This window comes from Anas acuta, chromosome 5 (genome assembly GCF_963932015.1).
Source record: "Anas acuta chromosome 5, bAnaAcu1.1, whole genome shotgun sequence".
Classification (NCBI taxonomy): domain Eukaryota; kingdom Metazoa; phylum Chordata; class Aves; order Anseriformes; family Anatidae; genus Anas; species Anas acuta.
The window spans coordinates 16016094-16040746 of NC_088983.1; the positions used below are offsets into that span (position 1 = coordinate 16016094).

At 44.5% G+C, this 24653-nt stretch overlaps 1 protein-coding gene across 2 annotated transcripts in view; it reads left to right on the forward strand.

Moving 5' to 3' along the window:
* The first annotated feature begins 1973 nt into the window (after positions 1–1973).
* Positions 1974–24653, forward strand: part of PRIMA1 (proline rich membrane anchor 1) — a 52624-nt gene continuing 29944 nt past the window's right edge. The window contains exons 1-2 of one of the 2 annotated variants that reach the window (XM_068682888.1): positions 1974–2411; positions 8430–8580. In XM_068682888.1, coding sequence (XP_068538989.1) covers positions 2319–2411; positions 8430–8580 — 244 coding nt within the window. In that variant the 5' untranslated portion in view covers positions 1974–2318. The remainder of the gene's footprint in view (positions 2412–8429; positions 8581–24653) is intronic. The other variant, XM_068682887.1, reaches the window with a different exon arrangement.

Genomic DNA, 24653 nt, shown 5'->3' on the forward strand with positions numbered 1-24653 from the left:
AGCTCTTTCTTCAGCCATTCAGTCTAATGGGAAATAAGCCTGCGTGTTGACTGTATGACTGGGGCCAAAGCTGGAGATTGGTTTTAATGCATCCACAGCCTAATCATTTCACTTAGGGAGCTGTCAGTTACCAGAGCAAAATAGAAAAGATGCTGATTACCTGGACCAGACTCTGCTCTTATTTGTGTCCAGCAGTCTCCCTGGTTGCACCTGCTTCTGTGCAACTGCAGGCAGAACTTGGCCCTGTGTCCTCAGTTCCCTGGGTTGTCTTTGAACCAAAGGAACAACACTTAGAGATGGGCATTTGGAGAATTGCTAATGGCAGGAAATTCCACAGTTCTCCTGACATTAAGGCATTGTAAACACTGAAAGAAAAGAAATATGTGTTGTGTGGTTTGTGGTTCTTTTTTTTTTTTTTTTTTTCTTTTGGCGTGCAATGCCTAAAGCCTTATCTCTCATTCTGTCAGGAACCAAGGACTATGTATACAGATGGTGCAATTTATTATGTTCTGTACTGTGACCAAGTGCTGAAATACCTTCAGGAAATCACCAGAAAGCCTGAAAAGCTTTGCTGTCTCTTGTGACTCCAGCTCAGTAAAACTATAATTGAATGAGCACAATATATTAAGCACTATATGTTACACAGTAGACTTACAGAAAAGGACGCCATCTTTTTCAGCATCATTACAGAAAATATATTTGCTCTACAATTACTGCTTGTACCCAATGTCATGTTGTCTCTCTTTCTCTATATTCGACCCTTAAAAACCCACTAGATAGGGATTTACAAATAAATGTCTAGCCACAATGGGACTAGTTCAAGTCAGGTGTAACTCCATTAAATTCCACTATATTGTCCTCATTTGTAAGATGTTGCTGAGCCCAATAGCCCTGACATTTAAACCAGCATCTGTTGGGATTGAAATGAATGGAGATACAGTGGCGTGAAAAGAGAATGTTAGCCCTGTATTGGCTGAGGGGTTAATGCATTTTCATTCTTGTTCCACTGAGTGGGTTTTTATGAAACAATTTATGAAACTTGGCTCAGCAGGTGCCAGAAATAGGGGGAAAAAATAAAATGCATGTCCTGAAACCCAGACATATCTGGGTATGAAATATAAAACTTGAGCCCAACATCTTATTTGAACCCATTTGTTTACTTCATTCACTGAAATGAATTCATTTACTCATCCACACACTAAAAACAGGACCCCTGTGCCACTGACTCAACAACAGACACTTATGGTCATTCTGGTGTACACCAAGCTCAACTTGCAGTAGTAGCCACCATTCACAGAGCAGAGGTTTTGCTCATAATCACTTCACTGCAAGCAAAACCATTTCTATCTTTGATTTTCCATCCTGTTACCTCCCTGTACGGCCATGATATTGGGGGATTCTTTATCTACATCCCCACAAGCGCTATTGTTTCAGCATGTTGTGCTATTACTTTTTATTTGTTATTTAATTATTATTTATTGAAACACCAATGCCACGAAGCATCTTCCTTATGACATCCCAAACCCAGGGCTGGGACACAGAGCTGACACCCCGGGCCTGTCACAGGAGAAGACTTTGCAACACTTTGGGGCAAAAATAAAAAAATACGTACATAATTAAAATTAAAACACTTTTAAAAATTAAAAAATAATAAAAAAAAAAGCACGCCGGGCTGCAGTTTGGGACTGAGGACCCCGCAGGACAGGCGTGCGGGCTCCCTGAGCCGCCCCCGGCCCGGTGCAGTCTCCGGCGGGCGGAGGCCGGGCGGGAAGGGAGGCCAGGAGGCCGGGAGGGAGGGAGGAGAGCCGCGGGGAGCCGGGCGCGCCAGGGACTGCCTCGATGGGCTTGAAAAATCACTGCAGCAGCGGCGGCGGCGGCGGCGGTCAGGGGGGCGATGCAATCCCCGGGCTGCGCGCTGCCACGCCGCTCTGCCCGCCTCTCCGGCAGCTCCCGGCCCCTCTGCCCTCCAAAACTTTCCCCTCGCCCCTCCCCGGGGTGCGAGCTAGCCCCGGGCTGAGCGGTGAGCGCCGGCCCCGGGAGCTCCCGACGCGGGCGGGCGGCCGGCGGAGCATCCCGGCAGGGGGCGGGCGGGGAGGGGCGGAGGCACGGCTCCCCGCCGGGCGCTGGGTTTTCCCGACCACCCTTTCCCCTCCCCACCCGCCCACCTCCCTCCTTCCCTCCCTCCCTCCCCTCCAGAATTAAAGTTGGGACGGTGGCGCTCCGGGGATGGGTGCGAGCCAACGCCTCTGCCGCCGGCTCGCTCTGCTCCGTCCCCAGGTCGCCCGGAGCCCGCTCCCCCGCCCGCCCGCCCAGGAGGGATGCTGCTCCGGGAGCTTCTGGGGCTGCTCCGCTGTTGCTGGCCCTCCCTGCTGCTGCACTGTGCTCTCCACCCGCTCTGGGGCTCCGTCCAGGTAGGGCCGCGCTGCTGGCACGGCAAGGGGCCGGGGGGCGGCAGCAGGCAGAGCCCCCGGGCGGACCCGAGGCGGGGGCGGGCGGTGGGGGGCGCGGCGGGAGCCCCCGAGGCGGGGGAAGCCGCGGCTGGGCTCGACGCGGTCCCCCCGGTGCCCGCGATGCGGGACCGAGCGCGCCGGGCAGCCGCGCCCGGGTTCCGAGAGCCCGCGGGCGACTCCGCGCTGCGGCCGGAGCCTGGCGGAGCGGGACTTCTCTCGGACCACCGGCTCGGACAGCGCCTTGCGCTGGGGATGGAAGAGGCGGCCGAAGGAGGCGCGCACGGAGCCCAGCTCCGGAGGGTTGGTGGTGGTCGTGGTTGGCCGTGGGGGTTTAATGACGGTGGGGAATCGGGGGTTCTCCGGGCAAAAGCAGCTTTTCGACAACTTGGACACGTGTGACCTTGGTCGTGGTGCACAGTGAGCGGGGAGATGGACTGAGAGTGGCCATCCAGTTTGGAGAACCAGACCGGCAGCAAAGCTCAACTCAAATGCGTCACTTTGATATTTTAAACTTTATTTGTAATATATGTCTACAGAGGAGTGATTGATGAGCCAGCCAAGTGCTGTTCAGGAACAGAAGGGTTGCAGTTTCTTGGAGAAAACACAGTGGAGACTCCACGTCTTTGACTCCCTGTTCTAAACTTAGTGGCTCCCAAGAGATTAAATAGAGATGTTTTAATATCTTGTCTCTTGCCGTGAATGACAGAGAGGATTTGTGATCCTTGCAGATTAAAATGAACAGAAATACAGCAAAAACAACATCTTTTAAACCAATGCCCCTGTTGTAAAAACCTCTTCCACCACTACCACTGCTGTCCTGCTCAAGTATTCAGCTAGCTGGCCATAAGTTAAAACTGTAACTGCATCTTTAAGGGAAGTGCAGTTGTATAGAGATGCCTTCTGAAACCTCTCTTCTGTAATCACTCAGTCAATCAAGCAGATGGGGGAAAAAAAAGAAAAGAAAAAAGAAAAAAAACTTGCATAAATATGTCTCTGCAAACTACTTAGGTGATCTAACCTAATCTTTCAGAAGTAATTATGTTTAGTTTATAACAATTGGAACAGGCTATGAGAAATGCAAAAGTCAAGGGGTCCTGCCTTTCCATGCAAAAATTTGGAAGTTTTGTTGTCCCATTCTTCATCCATACCTGTGCAACTGCCTACTGTTCTGTGTAAGGACAATCAATAAACCTCCTCAGACTCAAGCTTCTTGCCTGCCTCTCCCAAAACTCTGACATATCTAAGGATCCCAGTGGCATGTAGCGATGGAAAGGACAGGTGTGGAGCACTCACCAGCATGAAGACCTTCCTGTGACAAGAACTCCCTTGTCTTTGAATCCCTCCTGTGACTCTCTTCCCCATGTTGAGTCATAATCCTTACTCTTATCTTAAAAGTTTCGCAAGCCGTACTCTTCTCAACTAATCTGTGAGTGTCCCATCTTGTCACTCTCTGTCCCTGCTCCATCTACAGCAGCTACTGTGTTTTGTCACTTCTCTTCTCCCAGCCCCTCTTTACCGGTTCGTCTGTGCTATGACCTATGTCGGGTACAGCCTTCTCTACCACATCTTGGCACTCCCTCTTCAAGCCCTGCCTTGGGACACTTTAGAGAATCTGTCAAATACTAATCAGACAAGAAACATTTATCTTATTAAAAAAAAAAAAAAAATCTTTTTTATTAGCCTAGTAGCCAGAACAATGACAGGAAAGAAGGGGCGATTCTGTCTGAGGCTTTTGACATACTTTTTTTTTTTTTTTTTAATTAAGTGTTCTGATAAATAATGGTGTCACATTTTTTCTGGTTTCATGTGGATTTGGATTAACTCTGATGTGAATTATGCAGAGCCATTCTGGGATATACACGGCAGCATCGAGAACTCTTCTCTGTAGACTGCTTCCAAGAGACAAATGCTCTTGCCACATCAGCAGGCTTTTAGAGGTCTCTGTGCTTTTTCAGTCAATTGCACTTTTCCTTTCAAGCTTTTCTCCTTTTACCTGATTCACAAAATCACAAGAGGACCATGCTGTGGGGACCATATTAATCCTCTTTCCCCATTCCACTCTGTAGATCATGCTTATGAACTGCTGCAACCCCATGGGACTCTACTGAAATACCAAACACTTATGAAATACCAAACACCACATGCAGATTTGTTTTTCTACTCCATGCAAAGCAGGAATAGGACCACTGTATCTGCAGGATATCTTGGATTAAAAAGATGTATCACAGATATGAACCTCAACTGAGAAACTATAGAGGGAAACCAATGTTTACAACTTTTTGCTTGCTTTTCCCTGGACATTTGTGGATCAGACTTCCACTTCGATGAATATTTAAAGATGTTTGTTTTTTTGCAAAGCATGTTCATATCAAAGGCACAAATCCATAAAGTCAACTCTCTATCTTCAGAGCAGGGAAAAAAAATGAATCTCCTTGATGTCCAGGCAATGCATGTCCAAACTGACAGACTTCTGAGTGTGTTTAGAAAGCCTCAGGCCAAACAATCAACTATGTTTTAGAGAGGCCAATGAGACACGTGTTCATGGCACTTACAACAGCTGGGCTGGAAGGTGCAGATGTAACATCTGGGGAGCAAGACCTATTTGGTCCAGAGATGAACCCTCACCAAGACAACATCTGTGCCACGAGCCGACTGGCAGCCTGGCAGGTGTCTTCTTGGTCATCATCTACAAAGTGCATCCAAAGCCATTCCAGGGACATACTGGTGTCTGGCAAAACAAATAGTCAATAAAGTCTGAGGACAGGCTCTAATTAGCAGACTGGTCCAGAGAGAGATTAGGCTCTTTCAACATGCTTTTTTCTCCTGCCATCTCCTGTAAAAGCAGTTTACCTTGAATTGCAGACAGTAGGAAAGAAACATGGAGTAATTTATTTCATCATCCTCCGCCAGAGCAAGATTGCTCCCTCAAGCGTATTTTCTAGTGATTTGTTCTGCTTACCTTTAGAAGACACAAATAATAGCCTTCATTCCTTTCATAACAAGACTAATAGACATCAACAGTGGGATTTTTTTTTTCTTGAAAATGAGCCAAATGTCTTTTCCTTTTTCTTAATTCTATCTTTCTACTGTTAGTTAATCTTCCTGAAACAGTCCTCCACTATTTCTCTCCCCCTCAAGACCCTAAAACTCAATTTGTGTCTTTCCTTTTCTTGCCAGATTTCAGCCAGTTTACAATATCTTTGTTCTTGCATACTAACCCTCTAAGACAAACCCCTGGCAAGGTAAAATCTGTGTTCCCACAAGTATCTTCTAGCAACTGGACATTCTACTGCGTGAGAAGGGAAGGAAAACAAACAATTTTGGTAAATGATCAGACTAAGGTATGGGGAGACCAAACAACTCTCTATTTTCAGGAAAAGTATGCAGAAACAGAGAGCAGCTGGACATGTGTAGGGTTAATCTTGTCTGCAAAGTAATTGAGAAAAATATTCACTGGTTTCTGAGGACACTCTATTATCAGCCTAAGGTAGAAGAGCCTCCAGGGATTTAAAAGCAGTCAATAGTCTAAAAAAAGACCAAGCAAGCCTTTTGGTTCTGGTTGATATTAAGTTAGAGCAATAAGTCAGCATAGCTTTTCCATACCAGCACGGTGTTCAGACTCATATACACAAAGCTGTTTCTGGTCTGCATATGAGGTCGGCTCCAAGCCTGCTGAATGTTATTCTTCCTCGTCTCTGTTCTCTCCCACTTTCCTGGCTCCTGCAAGACTGCAGTGAGCCATAGCATTTAGCAACCGGAGAACCAGGTAGGGAGCAATAATTAGAGTTGGTGTTAATACTTGCTTCTTTATCAGTTGCTGGGGCCAGTGGAGAGATATTGCCCTACTTGCTCTGTGAGCACTGCAGGTGCTGTCCCATGGGTCCAAGCCAGAAGTCCTGGGTGCTCTTCCAGCAGGGCTCCTCTTGGACATGCTGGTAACACCACAGCCTGACACACAAACAGCCTTGGAAGAGCTGAAACAGTGTAGAGGATATTTTCCTGCCTGTGATCACTTACTTTAAAGATAAATATACCTACTTAGCAGACAGATTTATTACCAGCTATGAGGGATTACAAAGCCCAGTCAGTTTGATTCATTAGAGCATTCAGAGAGTTTGTGTAAGTTCCTGGAAGCTGCCTGAGATGATCTTTAGCCATCCTCTTGCTGTTACCTGATGGTGAAGGGGAAAGTTGGAAGGCACTTGTACTGAATTTGTTTTTCCCTATGTTTGGTAATAGATTTTGACATGCTGTTTAAAGAACTGAGCCTTCTGCCTTGTGCTGTGCCAAGCCGTCCTTCCAACTCAGTTGCGCGTAGCTCTTTCTATTCTTTTATTCCCTCTCTATAATATTTAATCAACAAAGCCCTACCGCCATTTCCCCGAGGCCAGAGTAATGCATCTTTCTGCATTTAGAAACCTCCTACGCATGTGAACATGTCTTTTGTGCTGTGATGCTGTTTTAATTAGCCACATCTCTCTTGTTGGACAGAAATACATGAAAAGACTGCGTGCAGCTCTCCTGCAGCCAGGAGGTACCTGGCTGTGGGCCATGGGAGAAGCTTGCTGACCATGCTGGGGGCTAGGGGATGAAGGGGAGAGGAGATGGGCTCTGCATGCCTGGAGCTGGCAGGGGAAGGCAGGCAACCCTGGGTGGCTGTGGGGATAGATGAGGACACAGAAGGGGCCTACCTAAAGCAGGTTGGAGGGGCAGTCATGAGACATCCTCTGTGTAACGACCAACGTGCCATGGAAAATAGATAATTCAAGAATATGATGTTAGCCTAAAACTGTTAGGACAATAGCCCTCCCAACACCAAGCTGTACAAGACAACAGCTGAATACTGGTGTCACTTCCCTGGGCTTCAGTGAGACATGGGTCCATCTCAGGCAGGATCCTAACCCTACATTCAAAGTTCTTGTTAGATAACATGCTGCTTCATCTTATAGGCTCTGTCTCCTTAAAAGAGTATCCTGAGACTCTGTTGGAGTCTCAGTCCTTTCAAAAAAGCTGGCTTAAATACCTCTGAAATTAACACCAGTCAGAGGCTCCTGCAATATTCCCCAAATTTACTTTTCATTAGGGACTTCCTCCACTTCATTTTTTAGCATTTGATCAGGAATTTTACAGTCACTGAATATTCCTTAAGTCCCCAGTCATGTAAATATTATTGCCAGTAAGAAAAATATGCTGTTAATAAGTGCTGCTTTTCATGATGAGATCAAGATATTGAATACATTGAATACTGGCTAAATTGTTGTCCAGGGCTAACCCACTTGGGTTCAACAGTATTTACACTTGGGCTTTGCAATGCCCCCTCTTCAGCTTTATAACTAACCAATACTGCATGTTACGGAGGCTACAAGTCACAGTTTGTGGCATTTCCATTTTCACCATGCCATAGATGTGGCCTATAGATGGGTAAAATGTGGGTTCCCTCTCGCCATAGTGGGAAGTGAAGTACTCTGTGAAATGCTCTCCAAACATCAGAGGGAGGCTAGCACAACAGAGATCTCATCTGGCTTTCAGTTCTGCCATAAGGAAAATGAACATAATCCTGACCCTAAATGTCTTGTAATTTTTTATTAGCTCTCTTTGGCTTGCAGCAACGACCCTGTGAATAATGCATGCTGCTAGATGGCTTTCCTAAGGAAAGAAGGCTTACGCAATCATATTGTCTGCCACTACCCGCCTTCTCCCTACCTCATAATAACTCAGAAACCAGCTGTCCAATTTCAACTGCATTTGACAGAGGGAAAGAGGTCTTGAAGATACTATGTTAAGTAAAAAATAAAATAAAATTGAGACCACATGGGGAAGAGACCTTGTAGTGGCCTCAGTGAAAAGCAGGCGGCGGCAGGAACTCAGTTCTCACCAGGGGATGAGGTGCCACTTGGGAGCTTAAGTCCAAGAAGCATATTCATGGAAAATAAGTTTTCACTCTTTCTGCTGCTCATGCAATGACTTGTTTCTTCACAGATCACTCAGGGTGAGCCCCAGAAGTCATGCCCCAAGCCTGTAGCAGACAAAGTGACAGAGAGCTGCCAGGAAGTTTGCCAGTGCAGACCACCTCCACCATTGCCACCACCCCCTCCACCTCCGCCGCCCCCGAGGTTGCTGGTGGTGCCGGGTAAGTAGCCACTGGTATGGCTGTGGTGCACTGAAGGGGTGCAAAGCAATGGGAATACCTGGACAGATGGAAGGAGAAAGGATGTGGGAGAGGGCACAGCTAGCTCATTTGTCATTTTCCACTTAGCAAATGGAGGAAAAAATGTTCTCAGTGGAGATGGAGATCTGTTTTCTGATCAATGAATAGTACTTGGCTTTTGGAGGAAAGCCAGAGAAATTCCCTCCTTTTGTTGTATTATATATGATTCCCTGGCTTTAATTGGTTCGCTAATGTCCTAGTCCTGAGAAATGCTCTCCTATGCAGACAAAGTGCTGTGCTTCCCCTTGATTTGTGTGACCTACTGTTTTACCAGGTACACACCTTGGAGGTCCTTGTGGTCTGAGGCAAATTAATTTACAAGCAGGCAAAATTTTCAGCATTCTGTCTAGTCCAACCCAGGAGGGAAAGGTGGAATTGGCAAAGAGGCTGTGTGGGGTCTCCGTCTTTGGAAGTCTTCAAAAGGCAGACAGGCAAGGGCTTCTTTGAGCAGAAGACTGGAGTTAGCTCGTCTCCAATTTACTTCCAAATCAGTACTTCTGTGATCTCTGACACATGAATCCTTTCCAGAGAGTGGAGAGTCGCCTCGTGCACAGATAGTTGTGTCAGCGGTCCCCAGAGAGGAGTTCCTTGGCAGTGCAATGGACCTTGCTGGCACTACATGTACTAACTGGTTGCAGGGACACGGGCTGAACCCTGTGCAGGCACCTTTAGATCCCAGGTGTTTGCTATTACAGCAAATTTCCTTAGCACTACTATATTATTGCAAATTTGTCTCTCCCTAAAAGGCTGCTTATTAATTCTTCTCCCTGCTTAGATAAACTCCCCTGGAACAGTGTTGTAAAGTAAAATGGGAGAAGAATTTATTAGGTAGCATCATTTGGATGTTTGCCTTTATCAGCTCCATCCCCAGATTTGTAGAAGACATGAGGAAGGCTCCTGCACAGTTTTTAGCCTGCTAGAGGACAGGCAGAATTTTGCAGTGTTTTCTGCCAGCAGTATGCTTCGTATCTGTGCCAGGCTGCAGAAATTTAAGGCAGAGGCAGGAAAAAATAAAAAAAAACAGTAATTTGAAACACTTGAAAAAGGAAGTACAAAGACAGCTCGAAAAGCAGAGATGAAGGTTTTTAGTAGCAGGAGAAATCTCTTTCAATATTCAATAAAATGTTATGGATGTTAATAGTAGAAATTGCCTTGATCTTTTTCTCACAGTCAGAAACTAAAGTGTTTGCCACTCCGTTTTCTTGTACTTGGGCTACCCATTGCCTTGGGGAACCACTCTTACCCGTTTGCGAAGCGGCAGAGCAGTGCCAGCACTGGTCCTCAGCATGGTGCTCAGCTGCTCTGGGAGGACTCTGCTTTTTTTTTTCTGGGCTGCCGCCAGGCAGCTGCTCTGCATGCATGGATTTGTCTACTGCGAAGTGGGAGGAAATCATACCAGAAAAAAATAAGTCTGTCACACGTTGCAAAAAGAGGAAACAGAAATCAAACGGGCCTGTGACTGGGATAGCCTGATGCTTACTCAGGCTGGATTGCCAGGTGCTAGCCCAGTTCTAAAAATGAGCTGTATAAATCCAGATGACTAATATTTAAACAAGCTATTTCATTTCAAATGCAATAAAAAAAATAGATTACACATTCCTTTCACGAGTAAGCTTTAGAGTAGCAATCAAATGCCTCATCTTGAAAGATGCTTTCATTATTATCATCTGTCTAGGCACTGTGATTTAGCCCACATGTACAGCAATCCCCATCCTTGTGAGAATGAGCAAGCCTCGTGGTTAAATATTGATGTTACGGACACTGCTTTTAAGCAGCATTTGGAGGAGAGGGCAGTAAAGGGACAAGACAAGCTATAATTAAATGGTTGATGCTAGGTATGCACTTTGCACTTTTTCAGCGATTAAAGTGTTGGAAAGACCTCAGCAAAAAGAAGGAGCAGCCCAGGAGGCACAAGTTTTTTACTTTTACGTCTTTGAGAAGATGCTGTCGTTGCTTTCAGAGCTTTGTTGGCCCCAAAATGCTGCAGCCTGCTAGGCACAGTCCTTAACAGCTATTTGTGCAATTGCACTGAAAGTTGTTGGAGGTATAGATGATCTCCACATGTTGTGGTTTGGACCTAATGATGAAAGCCAGTACGTATGTAACTCCTGTCCATCCAGCTACTACAGACATTGACAGCTCAATTATCTGTTAAATGAAGCCATGTTAAATGAAGCACTCTTTGACATGTGCTTTTTGGTCTCCAGTTGCTGCTACGGAAAAGTGGAGGACCCTCTTTGTGTACTCTCCATCAATCACATGTCAATGTTTTGCAAGCCCTACTTGGATGTATAGAGTGGCATTGGATACCTGCATGTGAGCAGCTGAATCAGTCGCTGACAGGTTTTTATTGTCATTGAGAATCATAGAATCATAGAATGGCTTTGGTGGGAAGGGACCTTAAAGACTACCCAGTTCAAACCCCAGTGCCATAGCCAGGGACAGCACCCACTAGATCAGATTGCTCAGGGCCTCATCCAACCTGGTCTTGAACACCTCCAGGGATGGGGCATCCACAACCTGTCTGGGCAACCTGTTCCAGTGCCTCACCACCCTCTGAGTGAAGAATTTCCTCCTAATCTCTAATCTAAACCTCTCCTCTTTTAGAATAATTCAGGACTTTCAGGAACAATAAGATTGCATTTAGTATCTCTTCAGGCTGGTCCAACCAGTGACAAATCCTCAGCTCTGCTTCCTACAGATAATATTTAACAGATTTATATAAAACTATGAATTCCAGAATTCACATATAATTGCTCATAAATTCTGTGTTCACTCTGATGGATAATAAGCTAATTCCCTCCGCAGAAAATAAACAGAATCACATACAATTTAGCAGTCGGGCAAAACAAATGAGAGGTGACAAAAACACCAACTTGTGTGTATGAAATGTATGGGTTGTGCTTCAGTGCACCCTGTGGAGATGTATCATCCATTCAGCAATATAAGTACGGGAAATTAAATTAGATCATTTGGCCAATATACTTCCCAACATGGATAACTAAATTACGGACTGGTGGATTCAGGGAATGTCTCCGCCACCCAGACTGCAGGTCCCAGGAAAGAAAACACAGGCTATTTTTGTTCTCCCTCAGCCACAATCAGAGGCCTGCTTTTTCCATGTTTCTAACTCCTTCACACAGGCTATTGGCATTTCCAATATCTCTTCCAAACCCTATTATTGCCTTCACTGCACCTGCTCTGCAACTATCGTGGGACTTTACTCCACACCCTGCAGCAGCATATCCATGTTGAGTAGAGGACTCTTGGTCTGCTATAGTGAATCCTTCTGCTTTATGGTATCTAAACGAAGGCTGGGTCAACCACACTGGTTACTGCGGGTGCTGCTTCTTTCAATACTGCTAGGCCAGAGTTCAGTCTATAAATTGGGACACGTGGATCTTCGCCATGATTATTTCAGTTTTGAATTTCCTGAGCTTCATGCCAAGTGCTGTTTGTTTATGTCTCAGATACTGCTATCTGTTTTGGTATAGACATGTGCCTTGCTGATGGTCTTCAAGCTGAGGAGGTCCAGCCATGTCAGAAGTAGCTAGGATGCTGGGGACTGTGTGGCAAACTGGTAAACTGGTGGCGGCTGTCAGGAGACATGGTGGTTGAGCCGATTATAGTTTCTCCAGGCTGTCTGGCATGTTTATATTTCCACAGTATCTCTCCTTATACAAGCAGAAGCTTGCTCTTTAACCCATGCCTAGAAAACTGCTGGATAACAAAGTGAAGGGAAAGCTCGTGAGGCTGTGAGGGTCTTAAGGCCAACTAAGTTTAGATGCTAACAGCAAAGAACATATGAACTTTCAATGAAATTCACCGTGTTCCCTAGACGTTGCTTTAATGACCTGGAGGAGGTAGGGATTTTCAGAATCTGGCCATTAATTAACTGTTCCTTTCTTCTCCCCCACCCACCCCCCAACTACTTTCCTCCCTGTCTCTGGATTTCAGCCAAGACTAAGTAAGGCAAGGTGGATGGAGTACTTGTTTAGGCAGCATTTCTAACCCAGCTACACAGACTCATGAGATTAAGCTAGTTCAAATGATGTTGACCCTTCAAAATCTAAAACATTGCAGTTGACAACCTTTAAATTCTTTGTAAGCACACAGTATTCTCCAGGGCCATGGCAAAGAAGAAAGAAATTCATCTGGAAGTAGAAGCTAGGCTTTCAAAATAGGGAAGGATTGAAGGCAGACATCCAAGTAGAGACAAATACAGCAGTCAGTATCAGTTTTAACCTGCCTAAGGTTTGAGGAAAAAACAGTTCAGAGGTGACTTATTCAAAATGAATCAAGGAAGGGAAAGGATGTTCAGCACAAACACTTCCCTCACTGGTTGGCAACATTTGCTGTCTCTTCTCTGTCCATCTCCTGCACTGGGTAAAGAGTCCATGGTACCGCCATCCCTTCACTGATGATGGAATTGTCAAATCAAATAGTGCTTCAGTTGAAACCTAGAGGAGGAAATGTGAATAAAAGCTTTTATCTGAGATCATTACAAGCAGAACTAGCACAAATGAGTCTGGGTATGTGAACCAGCCTTTGACTCATTGGACACTTAAACATACATACACAGTTAGGTCTTTATAGCTCCTGAATTCTGTGAGTTTGCCTTAAGCTCTCAGTTGAGATAAAGCACCATCAAGTCACAGTGCAAAGCCAAAGTGAATGACATCATTGTAGAGGACTCTAATCTCAAGGCTGTAATGGTACAATTTGTTTTTTCAAGGTGAAATCTTAATCTTTGGAGATAATGCATCTAATTAACTAATGATTTGGTCTGAAAATGCCAAAACAAAAATGACCAACTGTAGTCAGGGAGCAACTTTTTGGCAACTGTATGAGCACAAATGCATAGCTTAATTTCAGAAAGTGTGCAGAGTCCCTTCAGTGCAAACAGGAAAGCTAAGGACATTTGGATCTTTAAGGACAGATGGTCTCAGTGTGTGTAATATGTTGGAGCCTGAAGTACTGGAACAGACTGGAACTTCTTAAACTTTGAGGAGGTTTTAAAGCAACCAAATTTTGCAGATTCAGATTGCTGACCACTAGCAACATGGCCTTTCACAGCAGGAACTTGTTATAAAAATGAAAACCATATGGTTCTGGTACATAAAAGAATAAGAAATATTTTTTCCTTAGGCTTTTCTGTGACCTAAATGCTAGTAGTAGAATGGGTGGGGTAACCCACTGTGGATCCAGAGAATGAGTTTGAGCCTCACATAAATATGCTCTCCAAAAGGCTGTATAAGAAGGAGAGCTAAGCGTGGTCCTGGTGCTCAGCACATCACCTGTCATATTACATGGGCACAGACATTGAGGCGCTTGCCTATGCAAGGCCAAAAGGACTCTTGGCCTTGGCCAATCTATGATTGTCCTCCAGGAGGTGAGGGGAGGTTGTGATTGCAAAACTTCATTTAAATCCTTCTGGAGGCCACCACATGCCTTAAAACATGAAGCACCAAAGAATTTGCTGCAGGTCATCAGGTACAGCTCTTGCAGTATGGCCTGTGTATCCAGCTTCTTTTGTGTAGGTCTTTTGTCTTTTGAGTGCTTTGCACCTTTCCAAACATGTGCTGTGACTGTAATTCTGACCCTAAGAACTTGTCTGGCATAACCAGCCCTTGCTCACCCCACTTCTGCCAGAAGGACTGGGTTTGAGTAGTTTTGAGATATGTAGGCACATTTTAAGAGTTTATGATTAGCTTCTCCCAAATATTGATGACCAAAGAAATTGTTAGCAAACACATGGGGGTGTTTTTCTATGATAATGGGGAAGAAGTTTTCCTCCATGCTTCATATGTAATACCTACTAGCAAAACTGAGCGGTAATGGAAGAGAACTACAGTAACACCCAAAGTGGAGGGGTACACAGACTCCTACATCAAGAAATTTATAGCAATGACATCTGCTGTGAGAGAACATTGTTTTAGCATATTGGTCTAGACAGTGATTTTTAAATGCAAGCAGAATGCTGAAACAGGGAAGCCCTTTCAGTTTTGATAACACAGCTGTTATACTGTGAATTACACTCCTGTGTGAGACTGTTGTTTATACTTTACAAAGCAAAACCAAAATCCATTTCTTGTCTTCTCCCAGATCACTTTCAGTTTACTGAAGGTTTGTGATTCTAAGAACTTACGGTATGATTTCGAGGCTTTCAAATCTAAATTGAAATCCAGCCATACAGCCTGGAGACACATATGAGAGCACATGCTGAGTTGAGCCCAGGTCCCCATCATGCTGTCTTTACGTCACAGATGCTACCTTCCCTGTTAGCACAGTGAACCAAATCATTAAGCATCCAAGGTAGGATTTAGGCAGAATTCACCCACCTAAATCAGAAACGCAATGCTTTGATTTCCTGCCTCACACTCCAGGTGCTGGTGAATTAAACACCAAAGACATAAAGACCTCAATATCATGATTATTTTTTTTTTTCATCTAGCACAGTTATTTCTAGTGCAGGAATAAAAGTTAGAGGTCTTCACCTCCAAGTCAAAATGGGAAAAATGTTCAGGGTGAGAAGATTTCTTAAGCAGCAATCAAATATGAAGTTTGGATTAGTTTTGCATCTGGGATGTTGTATTAAATCTGAAGAGCTGGATTAGTGATTAGAAAGCAGGTAAGACTGGAAAAGGTTCGTGCAAATACTTTACTCATAGGATTCTGCTATCAACTGTGTACGTAACATCTCATATTGTGGTGTTGTAAACTGTCTGTCTTTGTAAAATAGTGGTTAGATCAGACTGTCAATTCCAGCTTCTGTTGCTAAATTCCCAGTTCAGAGTTTTTCACCACAATAAATTCTGAAATGTTTTGTCAAGGCTAATTTTTATTTAGGCAAGTGATGAATATTCCCTCTGCTCTGAGACCTTGCAGATTTGTTTTCAATTTTTCATGCAGTAATAAATTCACGTTATGGAAAAATCCACTCTCTTGAAAATGTACTCCTTCATACACTTTCCAGTATTTAAAAGTAAAAGCCTCAGGCTAGCTTTTGCAGTGCAGAAATCATTGGGAGTTCTGTTATCTATAGATTAAAAGTATTGTCTAATTTTGAAACAAGAAGCATTAGATATTAAACTCATTCTGCAGTACAGCCGTCCTTTCTGCTTTGAGATGTGTACGCCAACAGCCTGATTTTTCTTCTTTTAAGAAAAAGGACTTGGCAAAACTGAAGACATTAATTCCCTGTGTGGATGGCAGTCCATTTGTACATGACTACCATTTCATTGATTGAGAAGATAACAAATCTTCAGTGAAGTTACTGATGAGTCAGAGCCTGCTGAGTTACAAATAATTGTAAGTTCTCGTGCCCATGGCAGACTGGAGTTGTGTCTCATCTTGACAAGCCACAAGAAAACTTAATTGGCACAAGCTGTCCTAGAAACAAAGGTTAAGCAGCTGACCTTGGTAAAGCACCCACGGAATCATATGTTCTCATAAGGTTCTGGGCATTGTCTTAGTTAAAAATGTGGTAAAAGGGTGTTGTGTTGCCTGTATAATTGCAACTTACGGGGAAATTTTAAGTCAGCATAGCAGATCAGGAAAGAAGCAGTCTGAACATTTTGGGATGTTATCCTGAAGTGAGTACATAATATCCATTAATGTAATAAAAACGTAGCTTAATAACTGATACCACTGCCAAAAATTATCATTAATAATTATATGAGTTAGTTTAACGTTTGCCCTAGTAAATCATATCCCATTATAATCGCATATATATACTAGCAAATAATGAATACCTAATTGTTATTAAAATGAATCATTTTATAACTTTGAAGAGTGTCTTTTAAATGGAGCTGATATTTCATCACTTCATTAGTTTAAAATATTTTACACAAAGGTCTGTCCCTTGGCAAGTTATACTGTTAAACTGGAATTTTATGAGGGAGCCAGTGGAGCAAATTCTATTGAATGATCACTGAACGTTTTCCTTTCCCTCTGGAAGGAAGGTATACTCTTATGTCATAGCTACTGTTGAAGGAAATGACTCTCAGTGGACCAAAGGGAGGGTTTGTTTTAACCCTCATTTTGATTTAGCAAGTTGCAGGTGCTGTTTCATCTTTACAGAGCTTTATTCTTTAGCACTGGCTGCCAAGTGCTATAGGCTTCAGGAGGGAGTGATGGTCAACAGCATCTCTGCAAGTGTTTGCCTACCATGCAGGCCTAGATTTCTGTGTGAAGACAGAGAAAAGTGCAGAGAAAAGACCAGTAACCAAGTAGCTTGCTTTTGTGACTGTGAGGTAGGTTGTACCTTACCTTTTGGCTTTCAGAGAGTTACAAGTGTACTCCAAGTGGTGATTGAGGACTTTCTGTTGGGCCTTTAGCATGGTGAAATGACTTGATCTGTTAACATGATATAATTGCCATTTTAACTATTCTATATTTTATGAACATTGCAAAAGAATCTATCAGTTGATAAATGGAATTTTATACTATTAGGATTAAACATACCTCTTGTTTGGAAAGCATTTCACATTTTAGTTCCATTTCACTCCAGCCATCAATTTTAGCTATATTTCTCTTAGTGAAACCCAAATATAATTTGGAAAAGGAACCTGAGTGCACTAAGTGTGGGAATTACTAACTGGTCCCAGGGACATTTTCTAAATGATAGTTGAAGCCCTTCCAGCAAAAACCGAGCCACTGAAGTGATATAAGGAATAAACTTTGTAATATGTTATGCTTAGGTAGATGCTGTACACTAACAGAAGTATCTGCTACATAGTCAACCAGCTGTTCCCTAAAACTCTGACATGTGACTTGCAATGTCTTTCTTTGTAAACTGAACTCTTTAAAGCCATCTGTAGTTATCAATCTAAAGTGTATGTCTACTACAACCACTCTCCATATAGCATCTGAATGCCCAACACACAATCCATTAATTTTTCAGAGATAGACACAAACCAGTGACTTAGAAACTGCTGCTACTAACAGATGAAGAAAATATTCCAAGCATTTCCAAGTCTTCTATTATCTGTGCTATGAAAGTCAGTCTTCAGTTGGCTGAAGCTGTTTTTTTATTTGCTTCCCTGAAGGCACTAATTTGGAGAAAGTTTCAGCTCCAAGCTGTGAGGTTTGTCCAATCTTCGCTATTGTCTGGAGTTTCCTGAGCTCTTTAAAAAGCCACTATCTAAGAGATAATATCTTAATCATAGCAGTAGTACTGAATTTTACTTGCATTTCATAGCCTTATTGTCTTTGATGGCACCATTCTTGTGAATACCGTTCAGCCTGAAGAAGTTGTGCAGATCTGGACTTTAATTTGATCTGTATATAGAACATGATAAAGAGAAAATCTGTCATCTTTCTGTGGGATTGAATCTGCCAGCCCTGAGGTATCTCATTAATCATTCTCTGGCAAAAGACTGGTCATCGATGTAGGAGCTTAGACTTCCGAAATCATATTTCATCTGTTTGGATTTCAGCCTACATCATCCTTCCTTTGAAGGCCTGTTGACTGCAAGAGCTGAAAGATGGATAAGCTTTCAGAAGACTTCATGGTGATGTACTGTGACTCTTGCAAAAGAGGTGCCTTCCCTCCCTGTAGGAACATCAACAAGAGAGTCCAGGGTGCTGCTTCTCCCTCTCCACTAACCTGCTGGTGGGATCCCACGAGGGCCAATTAACCCATCAGCCACTCACCCCTACCATGTCTGAAACAGAGAAGCTCTGTAAAGTTTGGATCTGAGACTAGTGGATGTGAAGCACTGAATATTGTTAGTGTTAGGCTCAAAAATGAACAATAATTGCTACAGAAGTGATCGGCAAGTTCCTGTCCTACCATGCACTGAAGAGAATAAGGTGCTTGCCCTGCCAGGAGGAATAGGCAGAGCCTATGGCCATGCCATCACCACCTGGTAAAGAGAAAGGAGGCAGCCTGAGGTACCAGGGCATCACTATGTTCATTTCTTATTTGTCCTCTGTCAGTGATGCTACAGCTTCATCCAACACCTGACAAAAAAAAACGTGTATCAGCAGATATGGGAATTAAAAGTCTGTAAGGGCTATCACTACATGTACTGAAAGTGTCCATAGGGGTGGCACTACCTGCCACCTGACCTTACTTTGTCACGTTTTTCTAACCAACAGTTTCCCAGAGAGATGCTGTTTCCCCCTCTCCATCTGATTCTCCCTCAGCAAGAGGACAGAATTGTTTTTACCTTGATGAAATCACACACTATTGATTTCTGTCCCAGACAGAAAAGATCACTGGTACCTGATAAGGCTCAGACATACCTGATAAGGCTCTGCCGTACCTGCCTTCACAGTGCTGCTGGGGCATGCCTTTCATTCAAGGCTGCCCGAAGCTCAGTAAAAACAACAGCCAGCTTTTAAAGGGTTTTTAAGCACCTAAAATCGCAGATAGTTTCTCAGTGGGCTCTCCAAACCACTTAACACCGACTAAGGGTGCTAAGCCATGGCCCACTCCACCTTATTTTAGGGAGGATGATGCTTTCTCAGTGCTTATTGCTCAATGGTTGCTTGCTGCTGAGCTGAGGTGGGTGCTGGCCAGGAGGTCATGAGAGAGGACAAGGATGATTTTTACTCTTACCTTTGCTCCTCAACACTTGTTTCTCCATGGCATGCCAGAGGTCCTGCCACTGCAAACACAAAAAAACAATTGCCTTTGTTTTTTTTAACCTCATTACGAGATGCACGTATAGATACTTGCAGAGATGCATGTACGTGCACATATGTATGCGGTTGTTGAGTATTGATGTGGAAATCTGTTAATCAGGTATTAGAGCACCAAAAAGGCAAAGGCAGACTCAGCACGATACTTCAGTGTTTTCAGGCCTCTTTCCTCCAGGATGCTCTTTTCACTGCTGTAACGTGAGGGGGTCCTGCGGTTTGCTGGGGCAAGCAGCTGATCCCCACCACTTATATTCCCTTCTGAAGAACAACCCGTGCTCCCTGCATGCGTTGCTTGCTGCTGGAGAGCCGGGCTGTGTGTTTGTGCAATGAAGTGGATGGCACTGCGCTGGCGCATGTCTGTGCCTCTCAGTGGTGCCACTGTTCAAAAGAACTGAGGATCACTGTCCTCAGGTCAGGGCTGTGCTGTTGTTGTCCTGCCCCAGTCCGCTGCCTTGCTGCTGTGCTTGCTTGAATACATGGTCGATGAGAAAGCCAGGAAAATACTAGAAAAATACAGTTGAAGTACTTGTAAGGGAAAAGGTGCAATTTAAAGGTAAAAATTATTTACCTTATTACAGAATTGGTAAATTAATAGCAATGGTGCTAACACACAGCCTTATGTTGCACATTTTATCCTTATATCTTGTACCTGTTTGGAAAGCTGGGACAACTGTCCCTGTCCTGGAGGAAAATTGGAGGACCTATGTCCTCAGAAGAATTTCTGTCCTCTACCCAGAGTGATACTCTGCCTAAGTAAAGAGAGGTTGATCCTTGTATCATAAAACTCATAAGGTTAAACTTAAGCTTGCGTATCTGTATTCATGTTAAAGCATCCTGGCTCTCAGTGCTCAGAACCTCTGGAAATCAGGTCACCTTCTAAAACGAATTCCAGAATTTAACAGCAAATTTTCAGACATTTGTGACCTGTTTCTTGAAGGCACCAGATACCTACTAATCTGATCAGCTCCTCCTGCATTTCGAAAAGCAGGCCACCAGACACAGCAACATGTGCCTGAGCAATGGCTCTCATACACTAGGGATGTGTGGGGTGTCAGCTCCCTCCATGCTGCGAAGTCTGGTGCTGGTCCAGGTCACAGACAGCAGAGAAATGCAACAGTGCCCACCAGGCTTTCCAGAAGGACTGTACTGTTGCAAGGAGGAGACTGCCTTGCAAGCCACAGGTTTCAGTTCTGATTTGCTTGGGACAGAAATCAATAGTGTGTGATTTAATCAAGGTAAAAACAATTTTGTTCTTTTGCTCAGGGAGAGTCAGATGGAGAGGGGGAAACAGCATCTCTTCAGAGACTGTTGGTTAGAAAAACATGTGACAAAGTAAGATCAGAGGGCAGTGGCTGACGTGAGTGTCTGTTGTAAAGATAAATGCCAGAGCAGAGTGTTAACACAGAAACTAGCTATGATGTAATCTCCTTAAAAGCCTTTTTTCCACAAGGCCTCTAAGTGCTACTGCTTCTCCAGATCATGCTTTAGAGAACAGACTCTCCCTCCGCGCTCACTAACCCCACTGTCCTCCAGAGGACCTTGGCAGCTGAAACCATGTTTTGCTCCTATTTGCAGAGTCGTACCTCAGTTCTGCTGGGTCTCATCAGCTCCACCAACAACCTAATAGGATTAAAGCTGGCAGATCTGGTCCTCAGCTTGTTGAGTGCTTGGAGCACAGACTTTCCCGTCCTAATTTTTTGATGCTCCTCTGTTTACTCTGCTGTCTGCATCATCATTCTTCCACAAGCGTGTAGGACTTGGAACTGTTCTTGTTCTGCAGCGATGCTGAAGCCAATATGTTAACCTACAAACTTAGTACCAGCCCGTCCTAGGAACGCAATGGGATGCCACCTTGGCTCTGTCCATGGGTCTCGGCCGCACAGAGGTGCTGGGCATGGCATGCATGGGGCAGAGATCTGGCACCTGTATGGGAAGTCAGCCAGGGAGCTTGCTGCTTCCACCCCAGTCATGTAGTTATGACTGAAGCCAGTGTTTCCCTCTGACCCCCAAGGAGGAGGCAAAGTGAGCCAGAATGTAAGATTGCTCAGGAGTCAAAAGACATTCTGTTTCCTTGTTTTTTCACAAAGCTGTGATGACTTCAGGCAAGCCGCTTTGTTTCAATGTGCTTCACTTATGCCTGGGCGACTCATACTGTCATCTCGTATTATTTTTATTTTGGTATTAATGACAAGTTTCATTTTCTAAAGGACTCTAAAATCTGCCAGGGGAAAGCAGCTCATGAAACCTTCTAAGGTAGCACAGCAGCACTGCTGTCACTCATGACCTCCAGAAAACTGCAAAACTGCCCCTTTCTTCCACTTCTTGCTCCATCCTCCAAAACCATGCACAAAAATTAGCATGTTTCTTGTTTCAGAAGGAAACTATTTTTCAAAAGGGGGAGAGAGGTAAAGAAAGGAGGTAACTGAAAGTATAGAAAAACAGCGTCTACAGTGTAAAAGCTGTGGGGGAGGGAATTTCTCCAGCATCATCCCACACATGTTTTTATTACAGCAGAAGATCCCACTGCACATTGATAGCAGTACCCCCTTAAAACTGTAGTAGGAACATATGCACAGAGCAGCTGCCTGATATAAAGTTGTCTGCAACATAATGTGATAAACAGAAGTATCATCTGCTACAGGAATAGCTGATATCCACCAGTGTTATTTAACCTAGCTACTCGAGGGAGGCAGTAAATCAGGACAGGCTTTTTGCTGAGCACACCACTATTGCTTGGTAGTAGTTGTTTACCTGAGTAGTACATGGCTTTCTGGAAATGGCCCTAAGTTTAGAAGCAACAGGAAAGGCACAGGACTAAGAAAAAGAAAGAGGAGAGGAGAGGAGAGACCAAAAAAAGGAAAAGGAAAGAAATACAAAAAAAAAAAAAAAAGGAAAGAACGGAAATTGACATTTGGCTTTTGTTGTTTGTTCATTTTTCTCTGTATATGTGCACCAAAAATTGCTGCAAATTTAGGCAGTTCTTATTATATATAAGCCAGTCTATTCACATCTTGTACAGCTGCAGCCATACTCTGGAGGTGAGGATGGTAGGATAGGACATTGCTGGTCTAAGAGAGTTCTTTGGACTTTCCTCACTGGGCAGCATCTTCCTCTGGTGCTTGCTCTCTGTGGCAGGATCTCAGGGAACAGGTCCAACAGAGTGGCTTTCTAGGTCAGTGCTCTTTGGGGACTGTCATAATCCAAATCCTTTCCATGATGTTTGGATTTACTGGAGATGAATTTGTCCCAAACTGACTTCATCTGTTATTGAAGTTGTCATCCGTTCCTGCTTTACATTCCTGCTGCGTTGGCCCAGTCCCTCAAATTAATGATGGATGCTAATGGATCTGGCTTTCTGTGCTGCCCATCCTCCACCACATCCCCCCCATACTCTCTGAACAAGCAACAGCATGTCCTTCAGCTCAGGAAAAGCCCTGGGAAGTCGTGGTGTTCTGAGAATCTTATATTTTATTGCATTTGCTGGATTTAATTCACTCAGTAAGTACAGCTTTAGCATTTGGAGCTCTTCTTCGGAGCTTGCTTTGTTTCTGCTTCTCAGGGGGAAGCAAGGGAGAATCAGCAGCAGGGCCAGAGTCATATCCTGAACATTTGGCCCAGACACCTCCATGCTGGACATTTGAAAAGCCATGCAAGCGTACTACTGAGTATTGGGGAACCATCTTGTGCCTCCAAGGTGGTCTGCTCCTCTATGCCATTTCTTTTCTCCCAGGGGAGCATAGGTGCCATTGGGGCACCAGGAGGGGTGCAATCTGTGGCCAAAGCTCTCCAGCCACCAGCTAGATGGGTTTGGTCATGACCATGGCTCACCACCGGGCAAAGGAGTGGCCCCACAGCCTATGTGGCCAAACCCAGGTTATGTTTCTGCTGTGCGGTCTGAAGGCTGAGCAGAGAAGGTGATGGCTGTCTGCAGGCTGTCCCCAGGGCCATACCCAGGCAGGGAGGGGGCCCAGCCTCCATGGCCTGTGCTGATACCAGCCCTGCCTTTGGCCTGCAGTTTGATGTGCTCCCACAGCTCCCCTCCGGCTGCTCAAGCGTGGCCTGGTGGTGTTGTTCACAGGCAACAACTGTGAAGGGAGGTTGATGAGGTGATTTTGGGACCTGCCAGGGAGACAGCGAAGCGCATCCATTCGTATCTTATAGAGCTCCTATATCTTCAAAATGAATTGTTTTAGACTCATGCGGAGTTGCCCCAAATGTGAATGTTTGTGTTTATGTTCAGCTCGTGCCAGGAATCTCAAGTGCTGGGCAGAGGGAGCAGAAACAGCAGTGGAGGACCCACTGCATGGTACAAACATACCTACTGCTTTCTGCTTTGGGGAGGGGGCTCCAAGGCCCCCATCTCCTGGTCAGCCTCATCTTACCCATCCTCACAGGCAATTTTCACTCTCAAATCCACTAATTTTGTTGGATAAGGCCCAAAGAGGACACACACTACTCCTGTTCCTGAAATGGTTTTTAAAACCAACAGCTGAAGATCTATATTTGTATCAAAGTCTAACAGTACCCCACATTTCATTAGATGGCTCTTTGTGAGAGATTTGTTTTTCCATGCTGGCCGCCTCTCCCTCTTAGCAGCTCAGCGTGCACAGTGTGTTTGTACCACAGAGGCTATCCAAACACATCTGTAACTGTTCCTATGTGACGAAATGCAACAAACAAGCAGGGGACACTTGAGCTGATGCTGACTCATGGATCTCTCCACATTGCCTGGGGTTAGGTAACAAAATCTGCACCCAAAGAGCCCAGAGCCATCAGGGGACTGAGCTCCCCACCTTCAGCAAAGTTTGGAGCTGTGCTTACAGGCAGCATCACATGCTGGGAGATGGTGGGAGAAGGTCCTCAGCTGGCACCAGTCTGGTGACTCAGTGGACCTCCACCAGTTTACATCACCTTAGCTCTTTCTCCCCTTTTTTTAATCTGTCCAAGGGTTCATTTTCACGTACAATTAAGTCAATTGTACATTAATACACTCACTTTGGGATTCATTTACATTCCTGGAGGGAGCAAGGAGGGGCTACAAGAAAGTAGGTGGGAGACCTCAGGCCCAGCACTGAGATCAGCTTTCTCAAAAAGGAAGTGCACATGTGATGGAGGCTCTCCTTGTTTTTCATCTGTTACACAACACAGTGCTTTTGGAGTCGGTGCCCAAGTCCTGGTGTTTGTGTGTGTGTAACTGTTGCTCTGCAGGGCTCTGTAGGGATTCCTGTCAGCTCCAAGGTGTTTCACATTAATTAGGAGATGCATTGGATCTCTCCATTCCATCAGGGTTTGAATAAGACACCTCAATGTGAAGAGCCCCAGACTGCCTTAAATCCAGCATCTCA